The sequence below is a fragment of the Vigna unguiculata genome, chromosome 6, assembly GCF_037176805.1.
Source record: "Vigna unguiculata cultivar grain cowpea cultivar isolate G323 ecotype 2 chromosome 6, ASM3717680v1, whole genome shotgun sequence".
Taxonomy (NCBI): Eukaryota; Viridiplantae; Streptophyta; class Magnoliopsida; order Fabales; family Fabaceae; genus Vigna; species Vigna unguiculata.
Window position 1 is genome coordinate 38,364,114 of NC_140797.1, and position 20,753 is coordinate 38,384,866.

General features: G+C 33.7%; 3 protein-coding genes across 4 annotated transcripts; 1 reads left to right on the top strand and 2 right to left on the bottom strand.

Moving 5' to 3' along the window:
• Positions 1-2,676: 2,676 nt before the first annotated feature.
• NP2 (NPK1-related protein kinase 2) lies at positions 2,677-8,664 on the top strand. Its single transcript, XM_028076729.2, has 17 exons — positions 2,677-3,212; positions 3,470-3,511; positions 3,892-3,957; positions 4,047-4,157; positions 4,249-4,329; positions 4,408-4,485; positions 4,619-4,701; positions 5,219-5,303; positions 5,376-5,476; positions 5,788-5,827; positions 6,024-6,080; positions 6,167-6,216; positions 6,372-6,525; positions 6,599-6,826; positions 6,931-7,262; positions 7,354-7,421; positions 8,247-8,664. The coding sequence occupies exons 1-17, from the start codon at positions 2,928-2,930 to the stop codon at positions 8,381-8,383; spliced, it is 1,998 nt and encodes a 665-aa protein (XP_027932530.2). The 5' UTR covers positions 2,677-2,927; the 3' UTR covers positions 8,384-8,664.
• A 1,341-nt stretch (positions 8,665-10,005) lies between these two features.
• Positions 10,006-12,895, bottom strand: LOC114189259 (microtubule-binding protein TANGLED-like). Its single transcript, XM_085674656.1, has 4 exons — positions 12,084-12,895; positions 11,854-11,975; positions 11,729-11,763; positions 10,006-11,678 (listed from the first exon to the last, which is right to left on the bottom strand). The coding sequence occupies exons 1-4, from the start codon at positions 12,159-12,161 to the stop codon at positions 10,780-10,782; spliced, it is 1,134 nt and encodes a 377-aa protein (XP_085530782.1). The 5' UTR covers positions 12,162-12,895; the 3' UTR covers positions 10,006-10,779.
• Positions 12,896-13,462: 567 nt separating this feature from the next.
• On the bottom strand, positions 13,463-20,650 carry LOC114188539 (Metallopeptidase M24 family protein). 2 transcript variants are annotated; one of them, XM_028077112.2, is made up of 13 exons: positions 20,294-20,648; positions 18,957-19,082; positions 18,747-18,866; positions 17,840-18,115; positions 17,456-17,628; positions 17,042-17,296; positions 16,596-16,747; positions 15,913-16,103; positions 15,587-15,695; positions 15,337-15,491; positions 14,745-14,837; positions 14,065-14,145; positions 13,463-13,757 (listed from the first exon to the last, which is right to left on the bottom strand). In XM_028077112.2, the coding sequence occupies exons 1-13, from the start codon at positions 20,591-20,593 to the stop codon at positions 13,680-13,682; spliced, it is 2,109 nt and encodes a 702-aa protein (XP_027932913.2). In that variant the 5' UTR covers positions 20,594-20,648; the 3' UTR covers positions 13,463-13,679. The 2 variants fall into 2 exon arrangements, 1 of the variants encoding a protein (XP_027932913.2); XR_014995946.1 differs by having other exon boundaries at positions 13,466-13,757; positions 14,745-14,844; positions 20,294-20,650.
• Between the last annotated feature and the right edge of the window lie 103 nt (positions 20,651-20,753).

Consider the following 20,753-nt stretch of genomic DNA (forward strand, 5'->3'; position numbering starts at 1 on the left):
TGCGCTGATACAATTTAGATTACACAAGACATTAAAAATGAAGATCTTCTGATATGGAAAATGATGAATCTTTGTCGGTGGTAATTTTGCATGAACATTGATGAAATGTGTGTGATGATTATACATGAGCATTGATTACCATTGATGTGGGTGTTCACTGAAAGGAAATTATTGGAATGGTTTAATTTCATGTGAAGTATATGGCGAAGTATGAATACATGTTGGTGTATGAATGAAGATGAAAATGAATATGTGTTTATTTTAATCTTTATAGAGATTATTGTGTTGATGAAAATAATATATCATGGAAAGTCTCACGTCACTTGTCACCTAGAATAAACAATTGAGTAGATGATAATAGTCATATAATGGACTTAAAGTCCATGATGTTCTCTCACCCCAATCAAAAACACCTTAAACTTATATTTGTCTTTTCTTATACTCTTATAATAATAGAGTATGATGAGGTTTAGTTTAAGTATTTGCTTTGGAGAATGATTGTGTTTGAAATCAAAGGAATGAAAGAGTAGTTATTTGTTATAAAAAAGTTTGTGTTATTTTTTGGTTGACACTAGAAAACGATCTTAATTTTTTCTCTGATTTTTTAGTTTTTACATTACACTTTTGTGTTGATTGTTTTAACTTTGTTTTTTTATTAGTAGAGTAATTCTCGAAAGTAAAGATGTTTTATATAAGATTTTTTTTCGGCGATATAATACAATTCACATTACATCTAACAACTTTATAATCATAAATTTTCCATTTATACACAACCAAGCGAATACATAAGACTTTTTCTTTGCCTTTGCCCGACTCTCCTAAGCAAAATAATTTCAAATAAAAAATCTAATGTTTTATTTTCATTTAAACAAAAATCTCTATTAAAAAAACTACAAACAAGGATTTGAAAAAAATTTAAAACCACTTTACAACACATAAAATCAATCCAAAATAACTTACAACATTTTCAACAAGATACAAACACCATTATACAATTACTTTATGTTTATGATAATTTTTAATAAAGAAATAAATTTTATAAAAATGGAATGAGACTCAACAGTGTCCATTTGTGCCTCTTTGATTCTTATAACTAATGATGGCATGGAAAATTGGGTTTTTCTTCCTGCACCCCTAATTTTTCTTCCTTCACCACCAAGTTTTTTATAATTTCACTGCTACCCTTTTGGATTGTAGTTACCAATTTTTAGAAATCGGTGTTATCAACTTTTAGAATTCGGTATTACCGACTTTCAGAATCTGGTGCTACCGACTTTCAAAAATCGGTGTTACTGGCTTTCAGGATCCAGTGTTGTCAGTTTTCAGGATGCAGATGTACCAGTTTGCGAAATTATAATTTGGACAATTTTAATTTTTTTTTGTACTTTTTTGTGTTATTGGTTTGCGACCCTCAAGCCCTTGTTGACAAGCCACAAGTTGTTGGAGAAGTGAAATAGGATTACCAAGAAGGACTTGAATATCCTCGAGGTCCATATGATATCTCCTTACTTAGTAGTTATTAAGATCACATGTTCATGCTTCCTCATCTACCTATAATGGGAACATTTTGTCCTATCATCCATTCAAATATTGTTGGTGCTATGGCACCACTAATTTAGTTGTTAGGGTATTCCGCACGAGCTTACTTGTTGGATCTTATTGAGTATATAATTTTTGCGGACAAGAGTGGAACATACATTAGTGTCTCGTACCTATTATTTTTCAGAGATCTTACAACATGTGGTGAATATGCATGACGAGTCGTTGCATTGGTTCACATGAACCCAATGTTGGCATGACATCACAAATGATGTTACCCTTGTAGGATGCACTAAGACACATTGCGAGCATTGTACAAATGATGGTTGTGAAGAACATGCAGAGAGTAATTGAGGAGATTGAAACGATTGTGGTTGATGTTGATCTTAGGGATGACAACGGGGCGAGACAAGACCTGTTTCGCTATCCCATACCCATCTTTAATCTTTATCTTTTTAGATTATAGTATTTCGTCATGGTTATAGTATTTCACAAAGTTTATTTTATTAAACTTCAATGTTATCAACTTTCAGAATCCGATACTACCGACTTTCAGAAACTAGTGATATCGACTTTCAAAATTCGGTGTTACCAGATTTCCGAATTCGGTGTTACCCACTTTCATTCTTGGGAATGTCAGCTACAAACATATTTAGTTTATAATTTATATTTTTTTAAGGATAAAATGGTCTTTACAATTAAACTTGGAGGTGCAGGATGAAAAATTGGGGGTGTAGGAAGAAAAACCCTGGAAACTTTAAGCTTTCAAATTCAATGACGTATCATACACGGCCCGGCATTTTGGGCCTTTTCCTTATACACATTTATTATCAATTAAAAGACAGTGATCGTTGGCGTTTTTAAATACTTATTATTTAAGTTGCTTACATAACTAAAATCTATTCTTGTGTTTAGCTATCATTTCAGACTTACTTTTATTATTTATGCAAAACAGGCCACTAATAGTTCTGTTAAAAACACATTTCTGGGTGAATTCCAAAGACGAAAAAAGAAACCAACGCGTAACAGTAAAATTCTGAAATTAAAGAGTCAAGTCAATAATAATCATGAGTTCAACAAGGATTGGACTTAGTGTACGTGAAAAGTGGTGAAAGCTGGAAAGGAAATTGAAGTGTTTGTTTCACATTAAGCAACAAAGTCCAAAAAAACCGAAAAATTAGCAAAACAGCCCCAAACATTAGTTTTATTATATTCCAAAGTCATCCAGAATTTGAAGTTGGTGTCCCCTTTCCCTTTTCCCTCTATTCTCTCCTTTGTATATTTGTATAGTTCAGTTCTGTGGTTGCCGACGCAACGTCTCTTGCACACACGCATCGCTCTTCACTCTCTCACTCTCACTCTCACGGAGAACGCGAGAAAGATCGCAAATGCAAGACATATTCGGATCAGTTCGCAAATCACTGGTATTCCGCGGTTCGCCGGAGAGCGACGAGACCTCGCTCGGAGTCGGAGGAAGCCTCGTCGATAAGATCAGTTATTGTATACGAACTTCCAGAGTCTTCTCCAAACCCTCGCCGCCGTCGCCGTCTATTCATGAGGACGCTGCGCCTCCTATCCGATGGCGGAAAGGCGAGTTGATCGGTTGCGGTGCCTTTGGCCAAGTCTACGTTGGAATGAATATCGATTCCGGAGAGCTTCTGGCGGTTAAACAGGTCAATTACTTTCTCCGTCCTTTGTTCGTTGTTGACTTAATCTTTAATTTATGCGTTCTAGTTTTATCTTCTTTTAGAATAGTTTTAATTTTTGGAGTTCAGTTCTTAGCATCTGCCTGTTCATTCTATTTCGCTTGATTCTTTATAGGAATTGGCTTTGTTAGACGAGTCTGTCATTGCGATCCTCAATAATTTCAAATTGCTGTGGTTATAGCTTTATCGCTTAAATTGATTTCGTTTTCTTTTCTGGTTTTTAGGTTTTGATTGCGGCGAGTAGTGCTTCGAAGGAGAAGGCACAGGTTTGTTGTCTGATCAAATTCCATTCGCAACTACTTCTGATTTCATCGACTAAAGCCATTTGTTGCTAGTCAGTTGTTGTAACTTGCATATTATAGACGTTTGTTAGTCATTTATACAGTTCTAAATGATAAACCGGATTGTTGTAACTTATAGATGTTTGATCTTTCCTTTTCGGTTAGTTGTTACAGTTTTTTTTTCTTTCACTAAAGGTATTACATATATATATTTTTTTGGTTATATGTATTTTTCATCTGAATTTTTCTTTTTGCTGTTAGCTGTTACAATTTCCTTTTCTCGAAAGGCATTACTATTTTATTTTGTTATATATGTTTTTTCCTTATGCGGTTCTTTGATTAATGTTTTGACATACTACTAACAGGCTCACATAAAAGAGCTAGAAGAAGAAGTTAAATTACTTAAAGACCTTTCACATCCAAACATTGTTGTGAGTATGATATTCTATGGATGAAAGACACTTCAGGCAAAACTAGTTCAGACGACTATTTCTTGACCGACTATATTTTTTTGCTGCAGAGATATTTGGGTACGGTCACAGAAGAGGACACCCTAAATATTCTCTTGGAGTTTGTTCCTGGTGGATCCATATCATCGCTTTTGGGGAAGTTTGGGGCTTTCCCTGAGGCTGTAAGTTTTAGTTATTAAGCTGCTATACTTTTTTTTTTTTTTTAATTTTATTTTTACTAAGCTAAATCATTTCAACTATTTCATTCAACAGGTAATAAGAACCTACACGAAGCAGCTACTACTTGGACTTGAGTACTTGCACAAAAATGGAATCATGCACAGAGACATTAAGGTGAATTATATTTCACTGATACTCATGTTATCTTGGTTCGTATCTGGTGGCTGATGTTCAAATTGTAATTAATTTCAGGGGGCCAATATTCTGGTAGATAATAAAGGGTGCATAAAACTTGCAGACTTTGGGGCATCCAAACAGGTCGTTGAGCTGGTAATCTGAGACTTATCTGTTGCTCTACTATTATTTATATTGCTTTACCTTTGTGAGGCTTCTTCTGTTTGAAATTTTGTTTAAGCAGTGTTTTTTTTTTTTTTTTTTTTTTTTTTTTTTTTTTTTTATCTAGGCAACCATTTCCGGGGCCAAGTCCATGAAGGGTACTCCATATTGGATGGCTCCAGAAGTTATTCTCCAGACTGGGCATAGCTTGTAAGGACATTAACTCTCTAGACATATTTTAATATGTTATTCTTTTATCAGTATGCTTTAACGTGATTGAGAAACTGGAAGTTGCTTCTGGTCAGATATCACTTGCTATCATAGTTGTGACTGACTGTTTATGATTCCAGGTGTCTACCATTCTGTGTATATGGAGTTGTATTACAACTTCCTGCCTTAAATATACAATGATGGTTTCTGTAAGAAATAGAAATCTTTGCTGGAGATATTGAAGAAGTTGGTGGCAGGAGTTTTCAGCAAGATACATAGGCTAAATATGCTTTTAAAGTTTGTAGTCCTAAGCAATGTGAAGCAGAGTCATAATTTTAGAAATAGTTGTATGTTTTAGAAACAGATTCTACTTTTGAAATTCTACTAGGAGATTCTTATATACTGGTCTTGGTGTATTTCTTGAATTTTATTTTGTTTAGTTCTTTTGTGCAAGTGTATAATATATCTTTTTGAAATGGTGTTTCATTTGATGCAAAATAAAATGTTTTCATTTCAGCTCTGCTGACATATGGAGTGTGGGTTGTACTGTGATTGAGATGGCCACTGGAAAGCCTCCCTGGAGTCAGCAATACCAACAAGAGGTATCTCATTATGAGTCCTGAAATTATGCTTAAGGTGCTCTCTGAATCTACTAAAAGAAAAAAAACTTTCAGGTTGCTGTTCTCTTCCATATAGGGACAACTAAGTCTCATCCACCAATCCCTGATCATCTCTCAGCTGCAGCAAAAGATTTTCTGCTAAAATGTTTGCAGAAGTAGGTTTCTGCTTTTCTTGCATTACAAATTCCTAGTTTTAGTGTGTTTCTTTGTGATTAATACTTGTCTTAAAGTGTATGATGGAGGATTGATCAACTAAACATTATTGAGTTTTTATTTTTTTGCTGGGTGGAGCGGGGTGTGAAGGGGGTATGGGGAGAAAGATCCATCAGCACATTTCTATATTAAAAGTGACTTAAGATTCAATGTGTGTTGTATGTAAAAGAGAGAATATTTGCCTAGTATGCTTTCTTTTCAAAGTTTATTTATCAGATTACAAAAATCATGTAAATTTATATTCCTTTTGTAGGGAACCGGTTTTGAGGTCATCAGCATCAGAACTGCTACAGGTGATTGTTTAAGCATTTCTCTTTTAGACTGCGCATCAGAAGTGTATGATATTTTTGTGCAGCCATTTTAGTGATGCTAGAGCTATTGATTGGTAGTAGACTCTACTTTTGTATTCTTATTGTTACTGTTAATAGTGTTTTGCATGAAATATTTCTGCTCTCTCTAACATTATTTTAAGTTTGTAAATGACTGCAGCATCCCTTTGTAACTGGTGAACATATGAATTCTCTTACTCTGTCATCTAATGTCACGGTATGTAAAATTGATGTGATATTTGAAATGCTGTTGTATCTTTCACAAACCAATTTTTTAAGAAAAGTCGCTTTCACTTCTGACAGGAAAATTTTATAGCTTCATCACCATCATGTTCCCCAAATGATGAATCCATGTAAGTGTTGTGAATATTTCCTTCAAGGACATGTAAGATTTGGTAGTTATTTATGTGGAATATATAACGGAGCTATATTTTCAATATTATATTTTTCTTGATGCTAGTGAATGGCAACATGGTTTTATTTAGCAATTTTTTTGTAATTTATGTAGCCTTTGCTCTTCAACAGTAAATCCTCTGGACTCGGGAAATAAACAATTGTGGGGAATGAGCAATGATGATGATGATATGTGTGTGATTGACGACAAAGAAGAGTTCTCGCATAATGATGTTAAATACAAATCAATGATGTCAACTGATATTGAGGTGATTGTAGGTCCTTATTGTTTTATTTAAATTTGAAATTAATGACTGCTCAGACACATTTTATTTCATGTAGAGTTTCAACCCAATGTCTGATCCCTCTGATGATTGGGGGTGTAAATTTGATGCAAGTTCAGAACTGGAAACTCGAGAGGTCAATTTTGTCACAGATGAAAGTTACATGCCACCTGATCAGTCGGGGGATGGTAAGCAGCCAGATTTTTCCTTTCCGGGTGTTCCATCTCTTTCAGAGGAAGATGATGAACTCACAGAGTCAAAAATCAAAGCCTTTTTGGATGAGAAGGTATTGCTTTATGTTGAAATCAAGTTTGTCGTTCCGCTCTTAATTCATCAATTTTTTTGTCTACTAACTGTTGTATCATAATCTTGACCATACATTTATGACAGGCTCTTGAACTGAAAAAACTACAGACACCTTTATATGAAGAGTTTTACAACAGTTTAAATACATCTTGTTCTCCCAATGGTGAGAGTACAAGTGATGATACTGCTTCTCGAAAATTTTTGAAATTACCTCCTAAAAGCAGGTCACCTAATCGAGTACCAATCAGCACACCATCTAAAGCCATCGATAGTACTGGAAGTCCTGGAAGTAATGGCCAGTCCTCATCAACTGTTGGCCATGTAAATAACCATACTTCTCAGGATATTCCAGCATCTCCACTTAATGAATGGAAAGGAGTGATAGTTGACTCTCAGCAGCAGCCTAGTAGCCCAAGGTTTGTTTGTTTTTGCCTTGCGTTGCTTTTCCAAGCTTGAATTATTTTCAGAAATATAAAGTAATTTAAGCACTGTATGTTGTACTTGCAGTCTAAGCTTTTCTGAGAGACAGAGGAAATGGAAAGAAGAGCTTGACCAGGAGCTTGAGAGAAAGCGAGGTTCGAAATCTTTTTACTAAAATAACTAATAAGTTTCTATAGTTCCTGATTTTTTGCAACCGTCATTAAGTTTGGCTGAATTAGTTAATTTGATCCGTAAGTTTAGTACATATTTAGTCAATTTAATTTCATACCTAATATCTAGTACTAAGTCAATTGATTTAGTTAAATTGAAGTATCAAATTGACGATAATTGTCAAACATAGGTACTAAATTAACTACCATGATAATTTAAGGAACCAAATTGACTAATTTGATGTGTTAATTTCAATAATCAAATTAATTGATAAGTATCCAATAGACGAAATTGCCAAATTTTGGTACTAGATTGACTAATTTGGAACCAAATTGACTAATTTGATAATGAAGGAACCAAATTGACAGTGCCTGTCAATTTCAACAGTCAAATTAATTGATAGTTATTATTACATTCAACAAAGTCTCCTTTTTTGTAATATCAGGGATCAGATTGAGCAATGATGCTAGTTTAAGGATTAATTTTTGTAATGAAGGAATCAAATTGACTGTGTCAATTTCAAGAATCAAATTAATTGATAGTTATTACAATTAAACAAGATCGTTTTCCTTGTAATACCCGGGACCAAATTGACCATGATGCTAAGGATTAAGTTTATAATTTACAACTCTCACTCAATTTGACTCTTTATGTAAGCGAGAGACATGAGCAGAGAATACTAGCGACTCTCCCACATTCTTTCTAAAACTCCCTTCGTACTCTATTCTTAAGATAATTGAAATATAATATGTTGGCTGAATTTGGTATAAATCATTAATTTACAAGTTGCTTTTGGACAAATATTGCAGAAATGATGCGTCAGGCTGGCATGGGCGGAAAGACATCTTCACCAAAGGATCGTGCTTTACATCGGCAGAGGGAAGGAACAAGATTTGCTTCCCAGCAAATAAGAAACTCGTTAGAGCCTTCATACTGTGTTAAATAAGATTGCAAACACGTGTTACTGCATTTTTCCTGGGGTCGTTAATGTTATATATCCAATTGGGCCTTATAAAAAAGTTCACATGCTAATCTTTGTCGTATTGTGCCATGTAAAGCTTTTTATACATGCTTTACTTGAAAATTTTTACTTTTCTTTGGGGTTTTAGAGAAGCGTGGCCGTCAACTTTATGCCCTTTTTGTATTATGAAAATAGAAATAATCAGAACTATGTGGCACAAGATTGCCTATGAATCTGTTGCCACTTGTCTATCTTTTCCCTGCTAATTGGTTTTGAATGGTAATTTGTGATCTGATTTTGCTCCTACAGTACGAAATTAACTATTGATGATAGGAAACTTCTCATGGATAGAACTAGAACTATTATTCAGAATCGTCAACTTCTATAGATTAGAACATAATTATTTTGTTGAGAAGGGAACTAGTTAGTTGGTTATTGGACTTGAACACTCAATCTGGCCTAACACCTTTTGCATGTAATTTTTTAGTTTAATTATGCCTTTGGTCACCATTTTGGAGTCAAAATCTCAAAATGGTATCCAAATTTTTAAAAGTTTCAAAATGGTCCCTTTCTTTGTTAAAACCGTCTCACGTTTGTCCTTTTCGTTAAGTCAAGGTTGACGCTGTTAGAGGGAGTGCCACGTGTCAGTTCCTCTCATCGTGTCACGTGACAGTGACAGAGTGACGTGGCAGTGACACATGTCAGTATTATGTCAGGTGTCATTTCCTTAGTCTCAATTTGGTCTCTTTATTTTAATTTGTCTCAATTTAGTCCTAATTTTTATAAAAAATTAGCAATTTTTATAAAAAATTAGTAATTTTGTCCTCCAAATTGAAATCAAATTTAATTTTATATAAATGTTATACAAGTATTTTTATTAAATTTGATATCTTTATTCAAATTGACATTGTTATTATATATTTTTAACATAGCTAAATTTATTTAAAATTATGTTTCACATTCAACTTTACTTAAAATTGTTTTCAAATTTTAAATTTATATATGTTTTATTTTTACATGAACTAGTTAATTTGTGATTTTTTTTCTATTAACATTATTTTATATTAACAACTTTTAAACCATTTAAAATAAAGTTCAATGTAAAATATTAATTAAATGAACTTAATTTGGTTAAAAATATTTACTTGAAATATCAATTTTGATGGAAATATTTATATACATTTATATAGAAATTAAATTTGATTTCAATTTGGAAAGGGACAAAATTGCTCCATTTTTACAAAAAATAGGACTAAATTGAGACAAATTAAAATAAAGGGACCAAATTGAGACTAATGAAATGACACCTAGCATAATACTGACACGTGTCACTGTCATTGCCACGTCACTCTGTCACTGCAGCTTGACATGTGGTAATTTTTTGATTTTTTTTTTAAAAATTCAAAACTAAAAAATAAAAAATAAAAAAGATTCAAAAAGAAAATAATAAAAAAATTCAAAAAATTGAGGAACTGACACGTGACACTCTCTCTAACGGCGTCAACGTTTTAATAAAAATGGGGACCATTTTGAGACTTTTAAAAATTGGGTACCATTTTGAGATTTTGACTCTAAAATGGGGACCAAAGGCATAATTAAACCTAATTTTTTTCGCATTGTTTTCTAGTATAGGTGATGCAGATAGGTTAAAGTGTTCTTTTATTCCATAATTTTCTTCTGATACTTCTCATGTATTTCGGAATGGACTTTCCAGGAATGCATGAGAGGTGACTCGGTATAAGAAATTGGATACCATCTGTTAAAGAAAAAAGATAATAAGTTACGTATCATTTTAATATTTCTAGCATACAAATGACACAAAGAAGAAGCAAGAGTAATACATTTCACAAAATCACATATCACTTAACCAACAAATATCGGTCTACTTGAAAACTTCATATTTTCATAAAATATAGTTGGATACAATTTGTGCTGCTTTTAGTTGAATGTACCTAGCTGAACGTTTAAGTGTTGGCCAACAAAAGTAGTAGAATTAGACTAGACAAAGGTTAACTCAATAGGGCAATACAAGTTGACATGAAACTCGTGAAAATTAGATAGAGTTTTGTCATTAATGTATCTACTCATACAATTATTTATAAGTTGAGGTGCGAAATGTAAGCTCATTCAATCGTGCGTTTAACTATGAGCTCATATTAACAGACTTTTTTACTGAACAAATGTTTAGAAAAGGAGCAAAACATCGCAATAAATAAATAAAAATATTATGCACGAACTTTGGTGAAGTTTCATTTTTTTGAAGTTAGAACTTATTTCTTTAATCTAAAAAAGTTGATGACGTTTGAGATAAAACTGCCATCATCAAAGGTATAAAACATATCACATCATAGAATTGCTAAACTGAAAAATAATCTATATTTTCAAATTTTTGGAGGAGGGAATTTCGCCGGTCGCCGTTGTTTCACTCCATTTACTATTCCATCACTTTGCGGTGCATTTTTCTTGCTCTTCAACGGTGAAACAAATCTGGCTGTCAATCTTGAAGGAGAGAAAGATCGACATAGTTCTGATGTAAGTGGTCCCTTTGAAGAACTCTTTCTCAAATCCGTCACCCCGTCAATTTTTTTCTCAGTTTTCTTACTCTTTAATGGCGAGGAAGCTAATAATCTCGCCGCCACTCTAGAAGGAGAGAAAGATCGAACCCATCTCTTTGGAGAACTCTTCTTGCTCAAACTCAAATTCGTAGTTGCAGGTCTCGCAAGTGAAGAAGAAATAGACACAGTTGATGGTTTTTTAACTTGACCTTGAAATTGGGAAGCTTTTTCAGGTGGGCACTTGATCAAACACTTGTGTTGTGTTCCCATGTTTCTTGATATGACAGGAGACTTTGTCTTGCAAAACTGTTGTTGCCTTGATAAATTTGTAGACAAGAATAAAGGGTTATTCTTGATAGATACCTTATTTGCTAAACACTTAATAACATTATGATTCTCTTTCTCAAACTCTGCAGCAGCTTTTGGAGGACAAACCTTAAAGTTGATCCTAGAACGAGCTCGCAGAGGTTGTGGGGAATCAGAAAGTACTTTTATTTGTTTCTCTTTTTTCCTTCTATCATGGAATTGTATGTTTTCAGGGTCAAGTTTCTGATTTGACAGTTGGGACAGTGGAGTTTGTGGTGCCTTGGTGGCATTTTTCTTACTAACAGCTGAAACTATTTCTCTGGCAAATTGACTTGCCTGCAAAATTTCTCCAACAGTCTCATCAACAAGCATTGCAGACAATGACATTTGCCTCCATTCTTCACCTGCATCAAGATTTGCTTTTACATAAGAACATGAAAAGTTAATTGACAATGATTTCAAAACTTACTATGTGGAGATCTTCTTGCTGCATCATGCTTCCTCCTTCAAAAAATATGAATAATCACAATCATGACTAGTAATACTTTTTTACAATATCTAATGAGAAAATATAATCTTAAAACCAAAATTTACCTCACTGATTCTTGCTTGCACCTTAAACTGGTTCGAGGGCTGAGACTTACCCCTGAGACCACCTTCGTTCCACCGGCCACAGTGTACTGAAGTTCTTGTAGTCGAACCATGCACTCGTCTATCTTCAATGACCCACAACAACAATTCAATTTTACGGAAGCTAAGCCAAAACAAAATCAAGAAATCAAAGAAAGAAAAAATAAAATGAGCAACGTGGATTAACGTATCACCTTGTTGAGTGTTTCTCTGATTAGAACAGGATTCAGAACTAGCATTCTATTTTGTTTTGGTGAGGTTCTACCAATCATCTTTGGGAAACGACGGGTTTCAAAATTTCAAAGGGTGAACACTCATAAGATCATCATTCAATTTACTTCGAGAAAGATTGCCAAATGCTCCTCTCTTTCGCAACGGCCAATATCCTATCCGCAGGAAACGTTTGCGACTGTTACTCAACCGTTCTGTTTTATTTTTAAAAACAATAAATCGCGTTACTGTTTTAAACTCAGTCAATCTTATTTCAGAGAATGCAAAATACTTAGAAATCGTTACATTATAATAATAAATGACGATTTTAATTCTCAAAATTATAAAGTATTTTAAAACTGGTACCATGGATCATTTCGGTTCTTAACGATGGATTCTAACTCTTTTGTTGGGTATTTTGTTCTTGAACTTTGATCTTTTCAGAACTCGAATCAGCTAATGATTGTCAAATTTATAATGAATTAATGATCATTGTTAAGTGGAAATATTATTTCAAGATTGAATGTAGAACATATATTATTTGAAGATTGAAGCAAATACAATATGAAAAGATGCGCTTTAAACGTAAAGGTACCAAGAAAATATACTCTCTTTAAACTGAAGAAATATAAAGGCATGATGATGTTATTTATCATCGTCACGAAATGGACAATACCACTTGAGGGGCCATTATATCTCTCAATGTCCCACAACGGCTAGCTTTTCGAAAACTCAAATATAAAACTTTTCCAAACGTAAATAAGTTTACAAGACTATCTTTCTATTTATGAATCTTCATGTGAAAATTAAGTTGTGTAAAATCTCTAAACTAATATTTATTGCAGGTACACGATTATTCATATTTAATGTGAAGGAATAGGATGTATGATAACGTATATTTTATATTAATATTTATTGTTTTATTGTATATTTAAAGTGATTCTCAGATCTCAAAATGGATATACAATTAGTTACATTTGAAATTTTTAACTATTTTATATGATCTTTTGTGAGTAGGGTACAACCTATATAACTGGCTTTATAGTTATAACTTTACCTAAATGTTTAGGTTCACTATGAAAGTTATACTAAGACTGAACAATCGATTTGAGATAAATAATTAATCCATTTTTTATTTAATCTTACTGATTCCATTGATTTAATTACTTTTTATTCTATTTTTCGAACAAACATTTATTTTTGCATTTTAAATGAATGATTACGATAAAATTAAATGCAGGTTAGGATAATCTTAATTTTATTTTAGTAAAAAACTGAATATATTGTTGGTAGGCTCCAGCACATGTTTTGGGCAGATACGTCTAAAGCCTTCATTTTATTCCTAACAGTAATTGATACCATAGAAAGCAACAAATGCCAGACTTTATCATTTCTATAACTCAGATTTCACAACAGCAAAAAAAATAAAATTACATTGAATCTCATAAAATAATCATAATCAAGACTTTCCTACCAAGATCCTGTGATCAAATTCAAGTCGTGCATATTCATTATTTTATTCACAGCGTCTTCTGTACGCCAGAATGTGAACCTGGTTTTCCATAACACATTAACATGAATTAAATTTTCTCATGAATGATAGGTCGAGTGTTGTTCCAAAGCCATTGGAGAGCAGAGCCATCCAACAATGATGAAACCTGTGAGGTGTCATAGTAGTTACAAGACAAACAATCAACTATACAAGATTACAAAACAGAAAATTTCAGACACAAACACAAACACAAGCATGCTCTATGATGTTTAAGCATTCTTTTACTGCTGAGGTAATATTTTAAAGAAACATAGTATAATCAGACAGGCAGTTACAGAAAAGCAAAGCCATGGAATACGTTCATGTATGGAGAATCAAAAGGGACTAAAGAGAATCAAAACAACAGCAAAAAGCAAGTAATGGAATACACTAGAAGGAAATCTAATGAACCTAAAATAGCCAAAGCAAAATACCTTTTCCCAGACTACTGAGTGATAGTTATTAAGCCAATCAATCTCAGCAACGGATAGCAGAGACAAATCAACCAATTTAATCTGCAGCATAAGCTCAGATTAGGAAAAAGAGTACAGAAGGATATATGGCTCGGAATAGAAAGTTATAAAGTTTCAATGAGAAGACCAAATGAAAACTGAAATCATCACTCCAAGTGATCAGAAATTATATTTAAAATAATAAACAAACATTCAGAATGGAATGAGCAGCCAATTGAAATTGATGATAAATTTCCCGAGGATATGGAGAGAATACATTATTTATAATTTCTGGTTAATAATCTACCTTTGCTTGTGCTTTATAGGATTAATATTTATAAAAAAATTCATAATTGATTGACTAAAAACCGTTAGGCCTGAATTGTCCACCATCAAATAGGCCTCAATGACCACTATCAGTCCCGTTTCAACTCTTAAAGAAAGAAAGGACTTGCTACTACTACGTTAGTATAGAAGCATAATTAGATAAAATTTTATGGGAGAATAAGCTATTTTACATCCTCAATGTCCTGATGCTGAACTATAAACCGGCAACAGGCATTTTAACTTGCACAAACATCACCCAAAAAGAAAAGAAAAGTAATCTATCAACTGTAGCAACAAAAATATGAGGAAAAGATGATCAACAGGGAACAACATACCTGAATGGGTACATATGTAAGTTTTTCAAATCCAAGGTACTGGACTCCCCCAAAACGATTTGGTGTCTCAACATTTTTTACAAACAGGAGATTCTGCAAGCTAAAAGAGTATCATCATCATGCAAACCAGAATATGAGAGTCAAAATGTTATTCCACAGTTTGGAGAAAAAAAGGAATTCCGGCATTTTCTTCACATTACCAAGTGGTGGTAAGAACAATGAAATATAGAAAAATCTTGAATTAAGTAATCCACTGCAAGTTTCTTAAAAGACACTCATGGTTGATGGAAAGTTATGCAATGCACAAATGAAATTGAAACTGCCACTCCTTAACCAGAAAGGTCTGGAAAGTAGCAATCAATGAACAAATGAAATTGAAACAGCCTTTCATTAGAAATTTAGAATACTTCCTGATTTCCTAAACCTCAACTTTCATTTGGTGTAAATGGTGAGCTTCTTAAAGGAAATAAAATTAATACAAGTATTAACAACACCAAATAAAACTAATTGCATGATAATCTAAACAATACAGCAAGACTAGGGGCTAAAGTTAACATTTCAAAGCATATAAGATAGCTTAGGAGAAAATGACCTCAATCCGAATGCCAAAGGCATGGTCTTCATAATAGCCAGGCTCATTGCTAACTACCATGCCCTTCACTAGAGGGGTCAAATTTCCGAAACGGTGACTAATACTTTGAGGGCCTTCATGAACATTTAATGCAGCTCCTACACCATGCCCAGTCCCTGAACAGATAACAGTAAGCAAACTTGCTCAATCAGTCGATGAATCCATTCGGTTTTAGGAAAGTAACAGCCCTCCATTTGAAGTAGGAACATACCATGCCTGTAGTCAAGTCCAACTTTCCAAAGAAAGGAGCGAGCAAAAGCATCCAACACAAAACCAGGGGTATTTTCAGGGAAGACTGACTGATCGAGAGCTATATGGCCCTGTAATAAGGTCTATGGGTTTAGCCAGAGAATTGTTTAAGAAGGTCAAATTACCAGGACGAAGATGTTAAAAATTAATAACAGCCATTATGCATGTACTAGAAAATAAAAACATAAATTTTGTAAGACTGACACAACCTAGATTGCTGAATTGTGAAGGACACTTGCATGAATGAAATGCATAAATAAACCCAGGAAAGAGGTACAAGCAATCTACCTGCAAGACTCGAGTAAAGCATTCTTTCTCTCTTGCTGTAGGCTTGCCAAAATGAACTGTCCGCGTTATGTCTGTTGTGCCATCAACATATTGAGCACCACTATCCAATAAGAACAATTTATTGGCATCCACAAAACTACAGCTCTCTGGTTCTGGTTTGTAGTGTATGATAGCCCCATTTGGACCAGAACCTGAACCAATGAAATGCACAAACTATTGCTCAAAACAGAGGAATTGTACTAAAGACTAAGAGAAGTAAAAATATGAACCGAATTACTGGTAAATATTGTTAGTATATGTTTTAGGCCCATTTACTTGTCGCTTCTAGGATTAGCTTTGTGTGTATATATAATACACCTCTTGTAACATTTTGTACACAATCAATAATACACAATTCCCTTTTTCATATATTTCTTTGTTCTTTGTTTTCTACAAATATAAGTATTAGGAGGAATAATAGCAACGTATTTCAATAGAATGGTCATATTTTGTTACATAGGATTACTAAATGGTGTTCCTTTACACTCCATATTTATGGCAGAAGGTATATTTTCTGAACTTTTCACTAAAATAATTGGCAGTTAAATAGATCTGAGAAAAAAATTACGGCAGCATCTTTTAATGTTTCTTTAACCATAATTCAATAGAATATATTAAAAGAAATTGACAGTCAACCACAGTACCACTTATTGTGTCAAAGCTAGTATCCAGGAAACCAGCTTGTTTTGAGCGAAAATCAAGAAGTTTATCCGAAACCTCTACTTCTGTCAATGTTCTATTCTTGGTAATTTCTGTTTCTAACCAATCCCAGAACCGAGCAAGGGCAGCAGCATCCCTAGAAATGAAAAGATAGCAGAATTATAGGTACATGTGTGTACGCATGCTTCTGTTTGACAGGTAAATTAATTTAACATTTTTATCAAACACATATGAATATCTAACTGGACGAAGAACGAATTACACAGCCACCAGCAACATGCAGAGCTCCAATTAGGGAAAGATCATTAAAATACAGAAATCTAAGCATGCAAAAACCATCAGCAATAATCCTGACAAAGGTAAAATAGGGTTACCTTAAATGGCAAAAACCATCAAGAATAGTCCTGACAAAAAGGTAAAATAAGGTTACCTTAAATGGCAATTTTGCATCCCTTCTAACTCTGATTCATTTTTTATGGCCTTCGAAATAGAAACAGGAGAGACTTTATGGACAGCAAAGGGTAAATCCGAGCTCTCAATAGATCCATCAAGACCATTTGTCCTGGTTTTGTGTTTATTCTCTCGGTTCCGATAATATCTGTCACAGGCAGCTCCATAGGCATTTACAATAGCAGCATTAACAGATGAAGTATCCAACCAAAGAGCAGCACCCTGAGCTGCCAATCTTAAAAAGAAAATCAAGCTCAATTTTCAAAGCCACGATGCTTTTAAAAAATTAAGCATAAACAATTGACAAAATGAAAGATACAACCACATTGGTCTGTCTTCTACAATTGGGGGTGGGGGTAGGGCACGCATAAAAATATGGATTTTCCATAATCACCTTTCAACTTCAGATATAATTGAATTGTATGGCCTGATCTGTATATCAGCTTTCTTCAAGTGATCCCTCACCTCTTCAGTAACTTTGGAATCATCTACAAATAATTTTGCTCCATCAATCTCCACAATCAAGTATGCATACAGAACCGGTGAATGTGGAATATCACTGCCTCTCTTCAAAAGAAAAAGTCAAAATGTTACTTTCACTGAATGAAACATTAGCAAAGAACATTGGAAAAAGGGAACCCATAAGTTACTTATGTTAGACTTCGATCCAAGAAACTTTAATAAGATATTGAAGAAGGTGTACAAGGATATGTGACAGTATAAACCAAAAATCAGTATATCAAGAAAAAGAAAGTGTAAATAATTAAAGATACATTACCAAGTTCAACAACCATGCAATTTCATCAAGCATGGAGATGACAATTGCAGAAGAGCCAGCACTGACAAGTTCTGACCTCAAAGATGACAATTTTGACGCAACATCTAAACCAGCATACTTTAAGTCATGCACTCTAACTGGATTATTTGGAGGTCTTGGTCTAGATTCTTTCCAAATTTCATCAACAAGATTTGAATTGTACAAGTAAACAAGCTCGTGATCTTTCTTAGAGATAACCCCCTTAAGTTCCTCTGCAGCATCCCAAGTAAAAAGAAACTGCCTCCTTAACAATATGGAAGAGAACATCGTATTAGGAAAAGAAACCAAATTAAGGGGTATGCAAGCTCAAAAGAAGGGATGAAAAGTTTTTACTTGTTCAAGGTGTGTAAAAAGATAATACTTGAGCATGACATTCAGGATTAGATTAACAATTAGAACAAATAACCTAGGCTTTGTTTTGATAAAGAGTTCTCCATTATAGAAGAAAATAAACAGAAATAATTAAACATATTAAACATACTTCTCCATAAGTTAAATTTAACATATGCACAAATAAGTTCTGTAAAATTTCTTTGATTTAGCTTCTCCAAAAATTGATTTTAACTAGTGCATAAACAAATTTTAGTTTCTGGAAAAAAGTTCATTTCATCTTTTTCTTATTTTCTTCTCCTATTAGTGTTTATAGAAAACCTTATCCACACATGACACTAGTACTTAATTGTCTATGCTGACAGTACAACATTGTTCATATGATCCGGCAATAAATAAAGTGAACTTCAGTTTGTTTTGCTGAATGTTAGAATGAAGAGAATTAAACATACAATTTGCAATTAAAACAGAAAAGAAAATTTAACAAAATCAGCATGCAACATAAAAAGTGGATATAAATGCCCCAAAGAAAACTCACGGGATCAATGCCAACTCTGCCACCTGGAGCCAATACCTCATTGAGCCATTCTCCTGTAGTAGGGACTCCTGGGTTTCCTGCTCGCATCAGAATCCAATTGGAGCTCAGCTGCTTCTCTGCCTGCCCAATGATGGAAAATAAATCACAAAATTAGTTCAATTCATTCTGTATAAAGATGAAAGGTGCAGCTGGAGTCCAATAAAACCTAACCTGGAGAAAATATCTGCCATCTGTCCAGAGAGCAGCTTTATCCTTAGTAACCACAGCAGTTCCAGCACTGCCAGTAAAACCTGATATGTAGGCTCTCCTCGTGTAACACTTGGCAATGAACTCGCTCTAACACCAAATTCAAATTATCATGCATATATCCCTTGGTCTTTTTGGTTAGAGTGATTTAGTTAGAAAAAATGAAAGGATGAATGACATACAAATCCAAAGGGACGTTTATTTGATCATTTTCTATTTCCAATTTCAAAGAAACAAAACACAAAGCTGAAAATATGTCTGGTTGAAGATTATAAAACATTTTCATTGAAAATATTTCAAAAATCGAAATAGATTCATTTTCTGTATTTTTTGTATGTTTTTAATACGAGTAACCATTAAAACCTCTCATCATTACTACCAGGCCCTCACCAAACTATCATTATCTCCAAACTATTTAATGGGTTTCTATCACTGACTTGAGCACATTGGCAAAAGTGTTTGATAAAACACCAACATCATTTAGGTGACAATAAACTCTTGACCAAAAGCTAGTTGGTGGCACAGTCATATTTTTCAGCTCCCTCGGACACACTGATTTTTCAAATTTAAAATCTCGTAAAATCAAATACAAGCATAAAATATGCTTTTTAAATGTTTTAAGAGTATAACATAGGTTTCAAACTAGACTTTTACACAAATTAAGAGCAGATAAGTTAATAGCATTATTTCAATAGAATATCTGGTTTGAAACCTTATAAAACCTTTTTAAGGATATCTTGAATTTAGTTTAGCCATTAACTATACTATTTAATCACTCAAAAATTAGTTTCATCTCAAATATATACCACGCGAATTTGAGGTACAATATTACATATACAACATGCAACATCTAGCTTAATAATATGTGGTCAAATTAAGGACTAAAAAAACCATAGTGAGCAGTTAAGTTTAGTAACTAAATTAAAAATAACATATGTTGGGATGTCACAGGTTTTGAAAAAGAGACAGAGTCAACTTTTAATTTAATCTACCTAACCAGAACGTCCGTTGCCATTCACTTGTATACACAGTTAACTATATAAAGACTCAATAAGTCTACAAAATCAGTTTAAGAGCTAGACCAAATTGACTTACAGACTCTTCACTTTAAGGAAAGTGTTTATAATTGTTTACTTTCACAATCTAACTTAACATCTATTCACAATTTCAGAGACAATATTGATTACTTATCCTTCTTATTAACAAAGAATCGTCTTTTTTTTTTGTCCTTTCATTCTTTTATTTTCTTTCCTTAATCAAGCTAAGCATTACATTGAAAGAGACATGGAGGCAAAGCAAACCTGGTGAGCGTCCTGAGAAGGGATGACGTAGGCGTCAATGTCGACTCCAGGGTTGGAGAAGAGGCGTCGGAGCGCGGTGAGCTTGGCGTCAGGTTGGGATTCTGCAAGGGGTTTTCTGATTTCCGAAGAAGGTTTCACTTTGAAGGAACTGCTGCTGCAATTCTGAACGGTTAAGGAAGATTTCTTCCATTTGAGTTTGAAGAAAATTGGGTTTGGGCGTGAGTGCAAGAGAGGAAGGGGAAAGAAGAAAGAACGCGTCGATAGTGAAAAAGATGGTGAAATGAGAGCGAGTTGTTGCATCGTAGGTTGACGATTTGTGCCGGAAGATGAAATTGCCGAGCGAAGCAAGAATTTATAATTATCAGTAGATTCTTTGGTTCGCTCTTTAATAATAATCACTTGAAAATATCAAATATTCTAATAAATTAATATTGCAATATATTTGATAGAAGGCTTAAAT